General features: G+C 39.1%; 1 protein-coding gene and 1 long non-coding RNA gene across 3 annotated transcripts in view; both read right to left on the reverse strand.

Moving 5' to 3' along the window:
• The window catches only part of LOC146544908 (uncharacterized), a 68,483-nt gene extending 61,838 nt beyond the window's left edge, over window positions 1-6,645 (reverse strand). Inside the window, exon 1 of one of the 2 annotated variants that reach the window (XR_014882024.1) lies at window positions 6,126-6,645. This is a non-coding gene — a long non-coding RNA (uncharacterized LOC146544908). The remainder of the gene's footprint in view (window positions 1-6,125) is intronic. The other variant, XR_014882023.1, reaches the window with a different exon arrangement.
• A 2,694-nt stretch (window positions 6,646-9,339) lies between these two features.
• TMEM247 (transmembrane protein 247) lies at window positions 9,340-12,230 on the reverse strand. The gene is given in 5 exon segments (XM_019612721.3): window positions 9,340-9,384; window positions 9,633-9,851; window positions 11,196-11,495; window positions 12,019-12,168; window positions 12,171-12,230. Coding segments are annotated over 5 exon segments (774 nt in total).
• Between the last annotated feature and the right edge of the window lie 5,652 nt (window positions 12,231-17,882).

A 17,882-nucleotide genomic window follows, 5' to 3' on the forward strand; every position in this document is an offset into this window, starting at 1 on the left:
GTTCCAACAGAAGAACCCTGATAAGAAAAGAGTGTCAGCTCCATTAAGTCAGGGTTATGATACTGGGACAGTCTCAAGTTCTTCAAATCCAACCCCAACAGAGAACACTGAAAAAGTTGGAAAGTTTGCTTATAAGTAGAGAGCGAGGGTCCAAACATTCAGCAGAGTCTTTAGGGAACAGTTGTAGCTGGGACAACATTTTAAAAAGCTGTAGACATTCAGCCACAGATGTAGAGATAAAACATTGATAGCATGCATTCTAATAATTTCTGTTTATACAGCTTAGACAAAAAGTAACTAAAACTAATTCCTTTTTGTGTGGGAATCTGCTCTGGTTTGACTCAAAGGTCATTTTTAAGTCTGTGTTCATTTACAGTGCTAGACAAATATTTGTCAAATATACAGCCTGCTGGTCTCATTTGAAAGATAAAGGTTATGGAGGAGGAGGGGAGGAAAAAAGCAGCCAGCAGACAGAACGCAAAACTGAATGAACCTTAAGGAAAGCATCCGTTTGCCAGAGCAAGACACTCCTGCTAGCAGACACCGCCACCTTTTGGGGAACAGCTTGAGAGACTGAGCATAGAAGAGTGCTTCAACTTTCTTGTAAATTCCCAGTCTTTGTTCTGCATTTGCCTGAACATCAGAGTCTGATCAATTCAATTCTCAGTTAACTTCCCACAGAGGAAAAATGATCATTTATAAGGACCCTGAAAGCTGCTAGTTTGTTTTACAGTATATTTCTCAAAAAAGTTGTACTTTTACACTGTAGTCCATTCACTTCTGCTGTTGCAATTATTTTTGAATCTCTTAGACACTTTCAACCAAACTTAACAAAGGGAAAAATATCTCAGATAAAATTCCAGTTTTATTTCTGAGAAGATGAGCTCCTTAAAGACCATGCCTCATTAGGGACAAGCAGAGGAGGAAAGCATTACACATCTTTGTGGTAGCAACCAGTTTGGTCATAGTCACTGCAAATACACTTTCTTATATCAGATCCTCCTGATGCTTTTTTAGCACCAGAATTGTAACAACCAATCTTAAGACATTTATTTCAGATTAGCTTGAAGTGTCTTAGTAAAGGACACTCCTAAAATTATTGCTATTGGAGTGGCTACAAACTCAATACGTCTGAATTAAGGATTAAGGCCATAATCATTTTCTAATCCCTACAGGCTTCTGAAGTAGTATGCTTCTATCACCACAGGAAAACACTTCCTCAAGCATTTGTAGTATTTATCAAGAGATTTGGGGGAGGGAGAAAGAACACAAGATAACCTGTTTCAGTCTTTCAAAGCTAGTCTTGTTGAAGGCCGAAATTCAGATTACCCTTTTTGGTTGAACATCTTTGAAAGGCATCACAGCGTTGGTAAGCCAACAAGAATTAATCCGTTAGTACCCTTGTTCTCCCGGATGGGAGCAGGAAGCAGCATTTTCTCCATTGGAATTACTGTAGCAGAACTAACCACAGAAAGCAAGCTGAAGAACACTTTCTGAAATAGGTTACACTCAAAGGCATGGATTTTAAATCCTTCTTCATCTCACCGAAGCACAATCAAGCAGAGCTGATCCCTAGTTTCCAGTAGTTCATTAAGAAGCAACATATAACGTGACCCTACACAAGACAAAAAGTATTTTAATCCCCCACAGTTCTCAGTTTGAAGTTAAGTAGGTTCACTCTATGACGATGTCTCTGAATAGAAGTTATGTTGTTCTGATCTTATTGAGATGTTTACAACACTATTGCCTTTGTATCCTCCATGCATTGGTTTACTCCTACTGCCAAAGGTATACTTGGCTTGCCCAGAAACACAGATGCAAGAATCACCCCTCTGACCTCAGGATATGTTACAGAATTAAGGAGGGGCAGGGAAGGGGAGGAAAAAAAAAAAAAAAAAAAAAATAAAAAAAAAATCAGGCTTCCTGGGAACATTTCAACAAGAGTTAAAACAGACAAGCACTTAACCCCACAGAAATATTCAGATGAGTTTTCTCCTTAAAAAAAAAAAAAAAAAAGAAAGAACAACAAAACCAATAAGTTAATCACCATAATATATCAAAACAGACTTAACAGCAGGGTAGGAGAATATTTTGTAAATCAACCGTACTGATTTTTTTTGTCACCAGGAGGACTTATTGTTTTGTTAATGGTAACAAAACACAAAACAAAAATCCTTGACAGTTGAATTAACACTTATTGTCCAGAGTTAGGCTGGATAACAGGTCTACCAACCGAACTCATCAATGCAGTCAAATCTTAACAAACATCACAGCATCAATTTAGCCAAAGATAACTTTTTGTCCAAACGTTGTCTTGTTCCTGTCAGATAACTAAGATACTACCTGAAACTTTAAAGTAGATATGATTTTGAATTTTATGTGATCAGTTAGGAGATATAGGATGCTACATACCAAAACAGCAAGATTTCTCACGGCATTAAAGTTGTTGAATGTTAAGACTCTTAAAAAAAAAAAAACCATTCTAATCTGGTCTTTTGCCTCTTTGCAACTCTGCTTTTGCTACGTTAAGTACATTGCCTGAAAGATTTTGTCTCTTCTCTAACTCTCCATGAGCTTTCCTTTTATCCAAAAGAGAGAGTGGTAGGAAGAAAAAGTCACCTAGAAGACAAATGCCTGCCCTTAGGTGAAAATGACAGTAGAATTTTAAAACTATTTTGAAACTTTCTACTGTTTCTTCTAAAAAGAGAACCACTGCTTTAGAAACGATGTACAAGCAAAGGTCCACTACAAAGCACAAATGTTTGCAAGGAGAACTGTGAATGAGAAATACATCTGAGCACAGTGCAGCAGTCGGTAACCTCCAAGAGAGGGCAGTCTTAGACTAGTAATGATTCACAGAGGGATTTATTGTTATACCTGTTTCCTGTCTCATCTCACCGCATGTATCTAAGGAGGGTGGCTTTTAAGTAACGTCATCCAACAAAAACCAAACAACCCGAGTATAGGTCATTTATTACTTAGCCTCTTGCAAGCTTGAAAGAGGAGTTAAATATTTCTCTTTTACAGAAAGGGACAGCATTCTGCATAGGGATCTCAGTTCAAGAGAAAGTGTATATTTAGGCACGTACTCATCTTAAATAAATGATTAATTCTAGTCAACAGCACTTCCCCTTGCTTCTGAGTTCACCAGCAGGAAGACTGGTGTGAGAGGCAATTGCTCAGATTCTGCAAGACCAAATACCAGTGCAGGAAAAAAAATGCAATTGATACAGCATTTCCCTGTAAAGACAAGAATCCTACCAGGTTATTTTAAAGTCACTATCAAACAGTGTTTCTGTGCAAGCCCTGTTGCCTGTTTTTACTTTTGAGTACAGGCTTTACTACTTAAATAAACGGAGATATGAAACTGCAGCAGAACAGAGTCTTCCTTGCCTTTCTTCAGACCCTTATTAAGACCATCTGGAAAAGCCAACCCGAAATACAGTCTGATACTTCCTTTCTCACCAGTGAGCAGAGGCTTCTGGAAAGAAGTAAAACTTTGCACTGAATTCCATTGCTTCCAGCCCATCCATACTTTTAAGTCATCATTACAATAGTGATACCAGCAGCCTATGCTCCAGCTGGTTGATGGTAGTTACAAGGTCCTGGAGAAACCTCACATTTCATATGGTTACCCTCAGCATCCATAAGGCAACCTGATGTGAAATAACTCCTATAAAGTATTTATCTCTACTTAGACCAATGCTAAGTGCACAAAGTAGCACCCAGAGCTCTGGGGAACAAGGGCAGCAGTAAAATATAACAGCACTCCTCTGGGCAGAGGCCTAGTCAGTTCTTTAGGAGCACTGGAGGAAGAAATGAAGAATGACAGAATTATTGTGTGGATCTACTTCACACCACTTAACAGCATCCTGATTTATACACAATTGTCTCGATAGTGCTTTTCTGTCCAACTACCCACAACCACACTTTGCCCCCACAAATCATAGCTCCTGTTGCATTTCAGGTGGCAGAACACAGGTGTTTACTCCAATCACTGGAACCAAATAGTTCTGTTCCTTCAACCAGAATGACCCTCAGCATCTCAGAGATGCACCTCATCTCTGTTCATCAGCATCAGAGACAACTTCACGTGAATGCTTGGGAAAGAGAGAGAGAAAAAAATCATCAGTAGAAACTAAGCTGGTTAAAGAGATCATACTTTCTTCTTTTCTCCAATAACACTAACCCACAGAGGCATCGGGATTTTCAGATATTTCTGCAATGTGAAATTAGGTTTAAGACTGAGAACAAAAGCAGCACAGAAGTCTTTTGGAACACAGCAGTAATAATACAAAGGGAAAGATTTCTTAGCCAGAATGAGAAATTCTTAACTAAGATTTTAAGTCCGTAAAAGAAAGCAAACAAAGGGCCTATCTTCTCATTTTACTTGCTGAAGTACTCAGAAAGGAAAGCCCATTTAAACAAACAAAAAAAACAAAACACAACACCCTTCCAGCTTCTACTGCTGACAAAGAGAAAAAAATGAGGAACACTCAACTCAAAGTTGCTACTCAGGATGAATATCTGGGATTTTTTGTGTCTGTAGTGAGACTTGACATCCATAGTATCACAACATCTACTGTAGTGGTAACATCCAAATAAGCAAGCCAGGACAGCTAACCCATCTACCACTGAGGTTAACAAAATGGTTTTCTCTGCTTTCAGTGAAAGCTACCCTCATTGCTACAGCCTGGTCTATCTTCCTGGTCAAGTCCCTGGAAGAATGTACCAGTGCAGTTTCTCAGTTTTCTTCACAACAACAAGGAACTACAAGTCTCAATAAATCAGTTTTTAAGAAACCAAATAATCGTTTCAGTAACACCTACCCAAGCTATGCATTTCAGTTAGTTTACAAGGAGGGCAATCCATAAATGCCAAGCAACTACAAGTTTCTGAGCTCCAAATGAGAAGGAATTCACAAAGCTTGGAGTTTGTTAGCCTCACCATAGTATTGCAATCACTGGGTGGTTTGTTTTTTTTTGTTTTTTTTTTTTGTTTTTTTGTGTGTTGTGTGTGTGTGTGTGTGTGTGTTAAGAGAAGTCAAGAACACAACACTTTTACAGACACTGCATTCCTGGAGACAAGTTAAAGTGCCTGTCTTAGAAGCATGCAGCACAAGACAAAACTAGCACTTTAACAACTAAAGCACAGACAAAAGGGAAATTCAAGAACATTACAGTAACTTAGGTCAAATCGATCCTGGAAAATACAAATAAAGATATTTAAATGATCTGGGATTTTAGGGATGAGGCTCCTTTAAAGAGCTCAAACCCACACCTGGCTTTGATCAACTACACGTTAGTTACAAGTACTTATACAACCAGTGCTTACCTACCACTGCTGAGGGTGAGGACAAGCCACATGCATGCTTAATCAACTCCTTTTTACTCTCTAATTTTGTACATATAGGAGTCATTACCATATCTGTAACACAAAAGGGAGCCCATCTCACACCACATAAACTACAAAGCAGTTTATAATGCTGAAGGCAACAGGCAGAAGCTTTATCTGTGCTAGAGAAAAGTGTTTAACTGCAAATGGCATCAGAAGTCCTGAAAGTCTCTCCATCCCGCCCCCCCAAAAGAAAAAAACAACAACAATAATAATAACTCAAAAACCACCACCAAATAGAAGCACGTGCAACATACCTGGAAGCCGGCTGCTCATCACTGCTAGCAAGAGTAGTACTAGTAGTAGCCTTTAAACCTATCTCAAAAGATTCAGAGCAGAAATGCCCAGTCCAGAGCAACAGCAACTCATTACATTACCAGCAGAAAGGCACCTAACCCTGCCACAGGCAATCCCCCTGCTCATTGAAATCAGGTGTGCAGGAGCCCTCCCACCTGACTTTGCTGACGCTGAGTGCCTGGGCAGGGAGCACACCTGAGCAAACAGGTGCTGTCCGCCCACCACCGCAGCTTAGTGAAAATAATTAATTTTTCTGCTGTCACATCTCACTCCCTTCATAACTGATTTGCAAATCGCTATTCCAAAATTACAGGTCTCTTACCTGAGCAACACATCTTCCAGAATTCCGTAGCTAGAAATAAGTAAAATTAAGAGCACGCAAAACCACCTGCAGCATCCCCTCCCCTCGTTACAAAGAGCATCAGACCACTCACCCTTACGTTTTACTGAGGATCTCCAAGGTTTCTTTGTCCCACATTGTTAGGGACAGCGGGTAACTCCTCCTCGCCCAGCACTCCCATTGCTTGCATCCTGCCCCTAAGAGCAGCCTTAACGCACCCCGGAGGGGCCGGGCTTGGGCGAGGCTCCTGGCGTCTTTCCCGGTGCCGTGCCTGTCCTGGGGCTACCATGCCTGTCCTAGGGCTGTCCCAGGGCCGCCAGAGCTCGAATGTCCGTTGGGGAGCTGCTCTGTAAGCCCCCTCCTCCCTGCCCTGCTGAGGCAAAGTGAGCGAGTGCAGGGCTCTTACAGTTCCTCTGCTCAGTGTCGCCGGTAACGTTCGGTGTAATGTGGTTTTAATTTTGCTCAGCGGAGGCAATGAAAGCATGTAGTCTTACCACTGTGTTTCCCTTCTTTCTGCTGAGAGTTATCTGACCTGCTGAACTTTGCCTCGTTGGCATTCAGACTAGTGGATTGTTTTCAGGCATGATCTTCTCTGCTGCACTCTTGAGTCTCCTCTTCCTCTCTTCTTTGCTTTCTGTTGCAATGAATGAAAATGTAGATAAAACTTTGAACCAGCTTTATTAAGCTTATGTGCACATAAGAGCTTGTTTAAACTTAAAACATAAATCTGAGGTCTGAAGGCACAAATTAACTGAAAAAGCCCATGCAAAATTTTTGCAGCACAGCTGACCTTGCAGCCTTGTAAAACACCTCAGCTGTGATCTTTAAAAAAAACTCTGGCTAGAAAGCCCCCAAATGAGTTTGCTAAATATGAGTTGGATTTCCTTACCTAGTGGGGCGATCTCTCTCCTCTCCTCTCCTCTCCTCTCCTCTCCTCTCCTCTCCTCTCCTCTCCTCTCCTCTCCTCTCCTCTCCTCTCCTCTCCTCTCCTCTCCTCTCCTCTCCTCTCCTCTCCTCTCCTCTCCTCTCCTCTCCTCTCCTCTCCTCTCCTCTCCTCTCCTCTCCTCTCCTCTCCTCTCCTCTCCTCTCCTCTCCTCTCCTCTCCTCTCCTCTCCTCTCCTCTCCTCTCCTCTCCTCTCCTCTCCCTTTCATTTGATTCAACCACTCTCATTAGAGGAGAATAAGAAAATTAAATGCTGTAAAGTGTAGTCTTGACTAGTATGAGAATTAGCAAATGTTTTGTTTTGTTAAGTTAGCAACACCCAGCTCAGCTACCTATAAAACACCTGTTAGATGTCAAACATATAAATATGTATAATATCACGCCATTATTTTTAATCTTTTATTCATTAATTTGGAGCTCTTCACGGGGACCTGAAACCATAGAGTAGTATTTTTTCTATGACCCTTAAATTTAAAAAATCTTTCTTTGCCTACTGTGGTGTTCTTGAAACCAAACCAGCTGTAAAATACTGCCTACTTCTAGGCTTAAAATAGCTGAAACCACCAAGTTTCCTGTGGTTTCACATAAAACCATACACTTTGTGATGAGTGCCTACTGTTGTAAACCATGGCCAGGGGCATAGCCAGGCACCTCCCAGAAGCTCAACTGATATAATTTTTTTTTTCAGTGGCAATCTCAGTCTGTCTCTCACCCATATGGGAATATGTTTAAAAGTATAGAATGGGTGCTCACAAGGATGACATATGAGAAAGAGGCCTACCTATTTTTTTCCTTAATTTTATGATCTTAGGATATGTATGTGTTTGGAGTATACAACGTGGTTTGGCAACTGTCTCTCAAGACTGCTCAGTATTATCTCGCTTGTGCAGTAAATAAAATGCAAAAGGCTATTCTTTCTGCCCCCACGAAAAAAGTCAGCATCTCCAAAAGCTAGCATCAAGCAAGTATTAAAAATACTACTTCTACACAGACTCTGTGTTCTGGAACTTCCAGTGGATTCGCATTTGTGACAACTTCTGGTTGTCTTTTGAGTTAATTCCAAATGCAGACTGATATCATCTCTCCTGTCTGTTAGAACCCCAAAGTCTCCAAGAATGAAAAGAGATATTCCAAGTAACTTGTCTCATTGCAAACCATATTTATATTAAAGGTTATCTACAGGAAGCATTTTCAGATCCAGCAGAAAGCAAAGGGCAGGTTTCTCTCAGCCATCTGGGTGACATTCTCAAGATTTCAGTGAGAAAAATACAGATTTGAAAGCAGCTTATTTACTGTTTTCACTCTCAGGTCATTTGGAATATAAAGTCTAATTGCTGAGTTCCACCAAAATCCTAAAGCAGATGAAGGGACCACTTCTGCTAGAAGTAGAAGAACTGTAGCTAATTAAAGCTTTCATTCATTTATTTTTGATTGTTCTAGCTGTCTAAATCTGCGTATGTTGGTGAAACCTATAGCAAGCAACCTCACTTAGACAAATTTCCTTTTAGGAAGATTGTGTCATAACTCATCTCAGTCTTCTGTAGATTTTTGCCTAAATGTCAATTGGACATTCCTTGTAACCCTTCACAGCTTCAGAAATACAGAAGCTGTGGAAGTGCAAGACCTTGTGCTCTACACTTTTCCTGCAATGTCAGGAAAATACTCAGTTATTAAATGTGGATGTGAAATACCCTTTTCTCTACTGCCTTCAGACAGCCTTGTACGCAACAGTGGCTTTGTGAACACACTGCGACAGCAACACCCGAGAAATACAACATTGACTGATGTCGAACTCATCACAGATACAGGCCTGAGTAAGGAAGACTACATCCCATTTTAAACTCTGACCTGAGTGATTGGTTTATTTTTTGGTAACCTACCTGATTATCGAGTACCCTTCAGGTTATTTTCCTGTTTATAGCACAGTGCAAAGAGAAGGGAGACTGAGACAAAAACTATTTAAATGAAACAGTCAGGCATGTGTATGTGGATATGTGGATGAATTATGATCTAGCATCACTGGAAGGGTCATAATACTGTAGTTACTTGAACCTGACATACCATATGGTAGATGACTTTTCTTTGTTAGAAATATCTTATTCTGTACAATTAAAATAGCAATGAAAAAGTCTCATCTCACTAGACAAAATGCCTTTTTATTGGGGCTATATTTGGTATCTTTCCTTATCACTGTGGAGACTTCAGAAATCACGACACCTCAATTACAAATAAGGTATGTGTTTGCCAGTACTTGCTGGTTTATTGCTGATTGAAGCTGTGTGTAAGTATAGAGAGTTCCACAGCACAGAGGGGAATGTTTCTATCCCAGAAGCAGAGGTAGCAATGAACTTACAGCAATACTAAATTATCCTGAGTACTTTTCCACAGCTAATAAATCTAGCTCTGAAACCTGCACAAAAATACACATACAGGTAGACAGATAAGCCCAAGCCACTCTGTTAATCCAAGGAAGAGAGGACAAAAATTAAACACATTCAAAAGAGACTTCTCGTTTTATTTGTATAGACAATGTGATGTCAAATCATGTCATCCATTTCCAGCTTTCTTCAGGAAATCAGTTAGTTTTGTGTAACTATTGGTTGGTGTGAATAACAAAAAACAGTAAGATCAGGGGCAGAAAAATGAACAATATTCTACCTCTTTTAAGAGCATATTTCTCCTAGATTTTTAATCCTGGAAAATTCCTTTTAAAATGAAAAAGAACACAATAGCAAAAGAGAACTGGTGATGGTTTTGGAAAAAGTAAAAGACGAGGTCTTTTACTATGTAAATAATAAACATAAATGTGAAGCAGTATAAGAAAAACAAAACATTTTGGTTTGGAGGCAGGAGTCGGTCTTGGAGTCCTTGGCTAAACTGTGAAAAGAGAAGATATACATTATGTCACATGACTGTGTTCCACTCACACCCAATCCATGTGTTTCCCTGAGCATTCCCATGATCATCCACTGGCATATTTAGTTCATAAAGAATAATTGTGAGGTTAGGCACCAGGTGAACTGAGACCAAATCAGCTATTTTGTTAAATAACAGAGGTCACATTCCCTCCTATATCCATAACACAGACTAAGTTTTCTCTCTGAAATAAATGTTAAGTGACCTCACTTATAGAAAGAGTCTGCAAATACACAGAGTAAATTCATGAGAGGTAAGTGTACACTCATGGTAAGAATTTTTGCATCCATCTCTATATTTGTGGAACAAACTGTAGCCAGCTCTTCTTTGCTGCATGGTCATTTTCAAACATTTACGCAGACTCATGGGCAAAATTTCAGGCCTTTACTAAGAAGAATCCGATTGCTGAGATGTTCAGCTCAGATGCATGTAGTCTAACCAAGTGTATTTCTCTTAATTGACACTAGAAAACTTCAAGGATTCTATGGAGCTTACCAGAATGCCATTCTTGCACATGATCTGAGATATGTACAACACAATGCTATGAATACTGCATAAAACATCCTTTTATTCTGTTCTGATTTAAAGCACAGAACATGCAAGTGAAGTCAAATATGCAAGTACCTCTAAAATACGTGATTTAAATTCAGATACTCTGTTTATTCCCTAACTCAATCCAATGACAATTGGAGGCTCATCAGGGAACGTTCTAAAAACCAGGTTTTGTGGCTGTCCTGTTTGCTAAACCGTCGAGTGGCCTCTTTAGGATTGGGCTGCTGTTGACAACACGCTAAATATTGAACATAAGATAACTTCAGCTTACTTCTGTAAAAAGCAGTCTTGCAAAATTGATTTGTTGCATTGTTTTGATAGATTATTTCATCCATGCATTTACTCACGCATTTCCTATCTGAATCATCCAAATGTAATTCAGGAAATTGCTCCTACTGTAGAGGCAGGAAACTTCTGCATTGACTAATATGGCATTCAGATCAAGTCCTATGTCATTCAAGGGGAAAGAGTAAGAAAAAAAAGGTGTTTGTGGATCCTTACCTCATGAACTTAATTTGTGAGTTATCTGTTCTTTAATATTAATATTTAATATTTATTGCAGTGAATGTTCTAGGGAGAAGAACCTATCTCCCTAGTACATGTACAAGCTTTAAGGATCTCCTTCTGAAGTCACAGTACTACTCAATATGCAAAAGAATAAAACTTTACAAAATACTTAACACAGGAATTGAATGTTTTGATCTGTACTGGGTTCAACCCTCTCTTTTTCCTACTCACTGCTCTTTTCTCTACCTGTTGGTGAATCTGTGCCATTCTCTCTTCATGAAGCCTTTTTTTGTCACTATCCTCATGTTCGTATTTCTGCTCAGCCAGCACAAAATTACACCACATCCTCTGAAGTTCAATGTCAGCAGCAGTGACCTGCACGTAGCAAAGCTCTTTCTGTTCTTCCACACGGGTTGATACTTCAGACTGCAAAGTACTTGTTCTTCCCGTCACATCCAAGTGTGCCATATGACTCTTAGCATCCATGTTCTCAGTTGTATTATCTGAGATGAAATATGATGTTGGTATGTCTCCCATGGCACCCTGCTAGAAATTGGAGATTGTTAAATTCGTTTTCAAGCTGATAGAAATGCAAATGGAATAAATTCATCTAAGTCTACCTGAGTATTTGTTCAAGCAATTATTCATACTTTCACGTAATGATTCACTAGTTCTCTAATAACCCCCATTTCTCTAATTTCCATCATTTCTAAATTTAATCATTAGATTTTGAAAAGAAATCTTACACTGAATGTTGTCCGACAAAACATCCCCATGTCTGAAAAATCCCCCTTATCAAAATTTTCTGATTTGAACATTTACAGAATTTTCAAAAAATATTTAATTAGGATATTCCTGACCTAAATCAAACACTACAACCTTTTTAACAAAGTAGAAAGATCTCACGACTTGTGAATTTGATATAACGCACAAAAATCCGAGCTACTGGAGTTCTTTTTCTCTCAGAAAAAACTCAAATTTCTCATGATCCTCACACTCCTTTACAAGCTGATGTACACCCTCCGTGATTTGTTGTTTAACATCTGGAAAAACTCTATTTTCCACATACCATCTTTACTTGTTGCTGCTTCTTGTGCCTCTTGTTATCATTATTCTGGGTTTCCTGTAATGTAAGCTCAATATCTTTCACTAGTTTGTCCGTAGCTGTTTGGAATGAATGCCTTAATTCCTCTAGATTGCTGAGTTCTTTCAAATCACTCACATTTGCTGGTTTTCAGCAAACAAAGATCCTTTCTGAATGTGAGAGACTTCTATTGACATCAGAGTGTCTCCAGGGATGTTCTGGAACAGAATGGGAATATGTATGAAGCAGATGACCTGTATGTAACAAAGTGATTCTGAGTTTAATTTAGGAACATACACTTAGGGTATATGCTTAGGGATGATACATAAAAGTGTCAAGAAGCCTAACTCGATTTTTTTTTTTGTCTGGACAAAAAAATCACTATATGTAGTGAAGCAAGTACATCTTCTGGGAATCTCTCTAGTCTCTTTAAGATTTGTCAGTAATTCCCTTCACAGTACTGCTCAACTCATGGAAAATCACAGAATCATAGAATTGTAGGGGTTGGAAGGGACCTCTAGAGGTCATTGAGACCAACCCCCCTGCCAAAGCAGGTTCCCTACACCACGTCACACAGGTAGGCGTCCAGGCGAGACTTGAATATCTCCAGAGGAGACTCCACAACCTCCCTGGGCAGCCTGTTCCAGTGCTCTGTCACCCTCACCGTGAAGAAGTTCTTGCACACGTTTGTGCGGAACTTCCTATGCTGCATTTTCTGGCCATTTCCCCTCGTCCTGTCTCCACACACTGCTGAAAAGAGTCTGGCCTCACCACTCTGCACCCCACACCTTAGCTATTTATAGACCTGGATCAGGTCCCCTCTCAGTCTTCTTTTCTCAAGACTAAACAGACCCAGTTCACTTAGCCTTTCTTCTTAGATGCTTCATTTTCTTCAAAATGAAACGTGGCTGAGAAATCTACCCTCATCCAGAGGGATTCTTACAGTTTTCTGCATAGGCAAAATCACAACTTCTATGGTTACAGCAAGTTGTTAGCTGGAAGTCAATACTGTCCTTTTAATTAACTGGAGCTAGGCAGAAAATTCAGCATGCAAACTAAGAAATCTTTTTTCCAGTCTCATGGTATTTGCTGCACTTTATAAAAGGGATACAAAGCATAAATTTCATATCTGATAAAAGACTATGGCAAATAAGGCAATTAATTTGTTACTGAGTTTGAGGAAGAAGAGCAAAAGAGGAAGAAAGTAGATGAGCTGAGTATCATGGGAAATTGATTTCCAAAGACAAGCAACAGGTTAACACAAGACAACTACCTTCTCTTCACAGGATTTCCGTATAGAAAACTTGAATCTAGCTGTCCCAGTTCAAAGGACACTATGATCACAGGAGATCCTGTTCTTGGCTGACTTCATGACAGCCCTGTTGCCATAACAAACTCAGGGGTTCTGTTGGCAAGGTCACACTCTGTCACAATCCTTGTTCTAATGTCAAGGCAGCATCCAGAGTCTTAAAGGGGACTGGGCATAACTCCTTCTCTATTACAGTCCATCCTATGTCGCTATGTTATATAAATACATCTCTATGTCACAGTGAAGCTTTCTGCCAGAATTTGTGGATTCCCAGAATGTTTCTGTGCCCAATCTGACTAGTTCCTTCTGGGAAGCAGGTTTATTGGAACAGGCTGGGTGGCACTGCAAAATTCAAGGGGCTGTGTGCTAGTGAGATCCTCAGTCTGCTCCATGAGGTGCTGGGTACAATACGAAATATTTGAAATGTTTCTGCACCAGTGTATGCAGCGAGATGAACATACAAGAGGAGCTAGAAGCCTTGTCTCAATCCCAGAACTACAACATCATTGCGGTAAGCAAAACCAGCTTGAAAGAGCAGCCTGTGCATGAGGTAGGGGCTGGACTATATGGAGCTTGCAACTGGCAGTGACATGGTTGAGAGGCTGCGGGTAAGGATTAAGGAACAAGGAAAGAAAGTGGGTGTCAATGAGAGAGTCTGCTATAGGCCACCCAGACAGGATGGATTACTCTTTAAGGAATTAAGGGATAACTCTAGAATAGCCATCCTTGTCCTTATGGGTGTCTTCAAGTATTTTTTCTGGGTAGCACCAGCTGTTGTCTACATACCTTGGAAGGAACAAATAGCATGCTAGAAAAAAAAAAAAAACAGTTTTGTTGAAATATCAGCAAAAATTCCTTGGAGAGTACCATTAAAGCTGAAATAGATACTTAGAATCACAGCAGACAGGTAGAAACTGAAACAAAATCACTAACCCATATATGGAAATAAAACAATAATTTTTTTTTTTTAAAGACAAGTACAGTTTGCCAAATAATTGTATTATTCACTCTTTTTAAACTTCAGACTGTTTTAAAACTCAAAAACAAAAAAAGCAAGGAAAAAAAATACAACCAAACACAGGTGTCTCTTCGTTAGGAAATGAACACACACATTATTTTAATCAGCTCATCAGCACTACCCTGTAAGGTTATGCACTTACAGCACCTGTTTCTTCTGAACATGAGCTTACAGAATGAGGATCTGGAGTCTCACTGCAACTATGAGTATGGAGAGAAACAACTGAATTCTGGTACTTGCTGATGGGGAGGGGTGCTGAAACTGGGAACAAAATACAGCTCTCTCTTGGGTCTAAGGAAAATGTAAAATTCCTTGAACGATGAGGTAGTTCCCCTTTATATAATACAGGTTTCTACATCCTAAGGCCAAGCAGGTACTATGACTGATGTAATCTGGGCTTATGTGCTGTTGTTGCAAAGGGGAGCCTTTTTCCCACTAGACAGTTTCATGTATTTTCTTGCATGTGTATGAAGGGCAACACCACTGTATCACTAGATAATGCTTTTGTGTCTTGGAGATCATGTATCTCTCAGCATATCTTAGAGGCATAAGAGCAGCTATGAGATCTCCCCTAGCATTCCTAGACAGCTTTAGTATTTTAGCAGCCACTTAAATCACAGAATGGCAGTACCATACTTAGCCATGCTGCGTGCATTCCACTTCTCAATGTTTTCTCTTTTCAGACTGTCTACTGTGTTGACACAGAAAAAACACAAGCTCCATGCAATAGGGCAGCATGAGGCCCTTGAGAGAATGCTAGCAATGCAAAATATTGCTTATGATATATAGAAATAGGGTTCAAGTGGCACCCAGGAACATACATGAAACTGAGATTTGGGACTGACTTTTTTGTCTCTGTTTTTCACTGATGTTACATTTCCTCTATTGAAGCGTGGCTGCTTTCTGGGAATCCTGTGTTGTCCTTTCTCCTTTTCCTTCAATAGACTGTTCCTGTTCTTTATCTCCTTTATTTGTCAGTTTTTTAAATGGTAAATAATGAATTATGAGGATTTTTGAATTTGAAATCCTTTGCATATGTTAATACTTTCAATAATTCTTGTTATTTAATTAATAGACAAAAGTAGGTTAATGTATTAGTAGATGCTTTTGCAATATCAACAAGGAGTAAGATTTCATATATTTGTGGGGAAAAAAAAATAGTCGTTTTAAAGAAATCATAGCAGGGAAGAGTTACTCATTAGGAATTCACAGAACTGTGTTAAAAACTAGATAAGAAATTTACCAAAGATGATTTGGGTCCCAGATCCTTAAAGATATAGACCATCTAGCAAGTGTTCCCCTGTATTTTTAAGCATCTGGGCATAAGCAACATACATATTATGAACTTCAGGCTGGGTTAAATAAATACCGAGGTGACTAAATATTCTGGTATGGGAATTAACTGGAGCTGTGATACAATGAAAAGTATTTCTACTAGAATTATGAAAGACAGCAAAAAATTTTACAAAGATCAGCCTTCAAAGCAATTTAGATTGTGCTGTTTAGATGGATAACAGCTGTCCTGAAAAACAGGAATGGATAAATGTCATTTATTGTGTAATAATGAACTGGAAAAAGTGTAGAGACTTAGAATTCACCATCCTGAGATACTGACATTTGAAGATGAGAGGTAATGGTAATATGAAGAGAAATGGATGAGATGCAGTATCTGGTATCATCCGGAGCAAAAAATTGGAGGAATATAGAGTATCCTACCAGAAAATCAGATCCAATATTTAAATTGATCTAGAAAAGTTGAGCATTGACTTTATCTAAGCTAAAATACATCTATGAAGCGAATGGAAAGGAGTGGGAGTGAGAACAAAGAACTCAAAATAAGCAGTAAAAACATGAAAAGAGCATGGAAGATGTGGATCAATGATAATTACTACGAGGGACAACACAAAATGTGCCAAGCAGCAAAGCAGACGCGTCTCCTGAAATGCAGTTTGAAAATCTATAAAATAACTTCAGCTGATGCTGCTGATAGAGGGGGGATTTGGCAAGTGGGGATAGAGTGGAAGACTTCTAATTGCCAGAGGCCAGGCTTTCACCACATTAAACCAATTTTTCTGGATTTGAATTTGAAAAGGCTGGGGAAAGTAGAAGAGTCACTAGCATCAATTCCCACACACTAACAATTCCCAAAGTAGCCTGAACAGGATTTGCTGGAGGTTTTGGTTTTATTTTTTTTCTCTAATAATTGTCTCTTCTAAACTTTGTCAATGCAGATATAATTCTAGTCATGAAAGAAACAGAGTTCAGAGAAGCTACAGATTGTAGATACACATAGGAGAGGCAATAGTACAGATCTATGAGTAATAAGCTAGCTCTGACTACAACAGTCTATGAAACACATCTTGGAGATGAAAAAGGAAGTCTAAGTACTCCATTTGAAAGAAAAATCAAATTACTCAGCATTCACAGGAAAGTTATGTGAAAGATCATTGTGAGGATGAAAAATCCAGGTAGGTATGCACAAAAGTATCCCTGGTACCTTGAACTTTAACCCGAAGCCTAAGAAGCTTAACAGACCTTATCTGGACAGTATTTTTCAGAAAAATTATTCCAGATCCTGGAGGCAACGCCTGGATAGCCTGCATATTTTATGATTCAGTAAGAAGTACACAAAGTACAGCATGTAAATGCAAAAAGAACCTCTCTGAATACAGTCATTACTGAAAATTCTGTGCAAGGGGAAGAGCATTAGGCTTTGCAGCTCTGACAATCAAGTTCAGACTCTATCAGTAGTGAGATCTGACAACACTGGTAGCGTAAGATACTTTTCTCCTAAAGAAAAGAAAAACTAAGAAGATTAATGTAAATCTAGTGACAGATCACAGTTCCCAGCTATGCTGACAGCTGCGCTGGTGGAGGACTTTATAAAATAAATGGATGACAGTACTGTTCAATTTTCATTGGGAACAGCTGAAATTTCTTTATTGTAAAGAAAATGGATTTGGAACGTTCAAATTGAGTGAATGAAATTGTAGCTTTTGACAAATATCATGCTTTATCATTCTGACAATGTGTGTCCCAGAGATACAGAAAGAGTTAGTAAATACAGAGAAATACTGTCCAAATTTCTAATAGCAGGGAAATATTTTTGTTTACTAAGTTACCTAGGAAGCAAAAACTGGAAAATAAAAACAGTAGGTTTTAAGATAGTTCTCAACTGTTATTAACCCAGTGTTTACAGTAATGTATCTGTGTATTACCAGAGCTCTATGTGGTTCCCAGAAATATAAAAGGCGTAGTTAGATGGAAATAGCAAGTGGACCATAAAAGATCCTAGTTAGTAGACATTGGGGGGGGGGGGGAATTATTATTATTATTTATTTTTTAAGACTCTGATTTTACCATTTAGAGTAGCACAAAAGGAATCTGGTCTCTTTTCTTGACTCTATGTCTAAATCTCTTTGATATGAGTCATGCTGAATTGTTAGAGAATTTCCCACCCTTCATGTGTTTTTATTTTTTGGTACTCAGACATTGCAAGATCCTACACAATAGTTAACAAAT

Source organism: Meleagris gallopavo, chromosome 2, assembly GCF_905368555.1.
Source record: "Meleagris gallopavo chromosome 2, MGAL_WU_HG_1.1, whole genome shotgun sequence".
NCBI classification, from domain to species: Eukaryota; Metazoa; Chordata; class Aves; order Galliformes; family Phasianidae; genus Meleagris; species Meleagris gallopavo.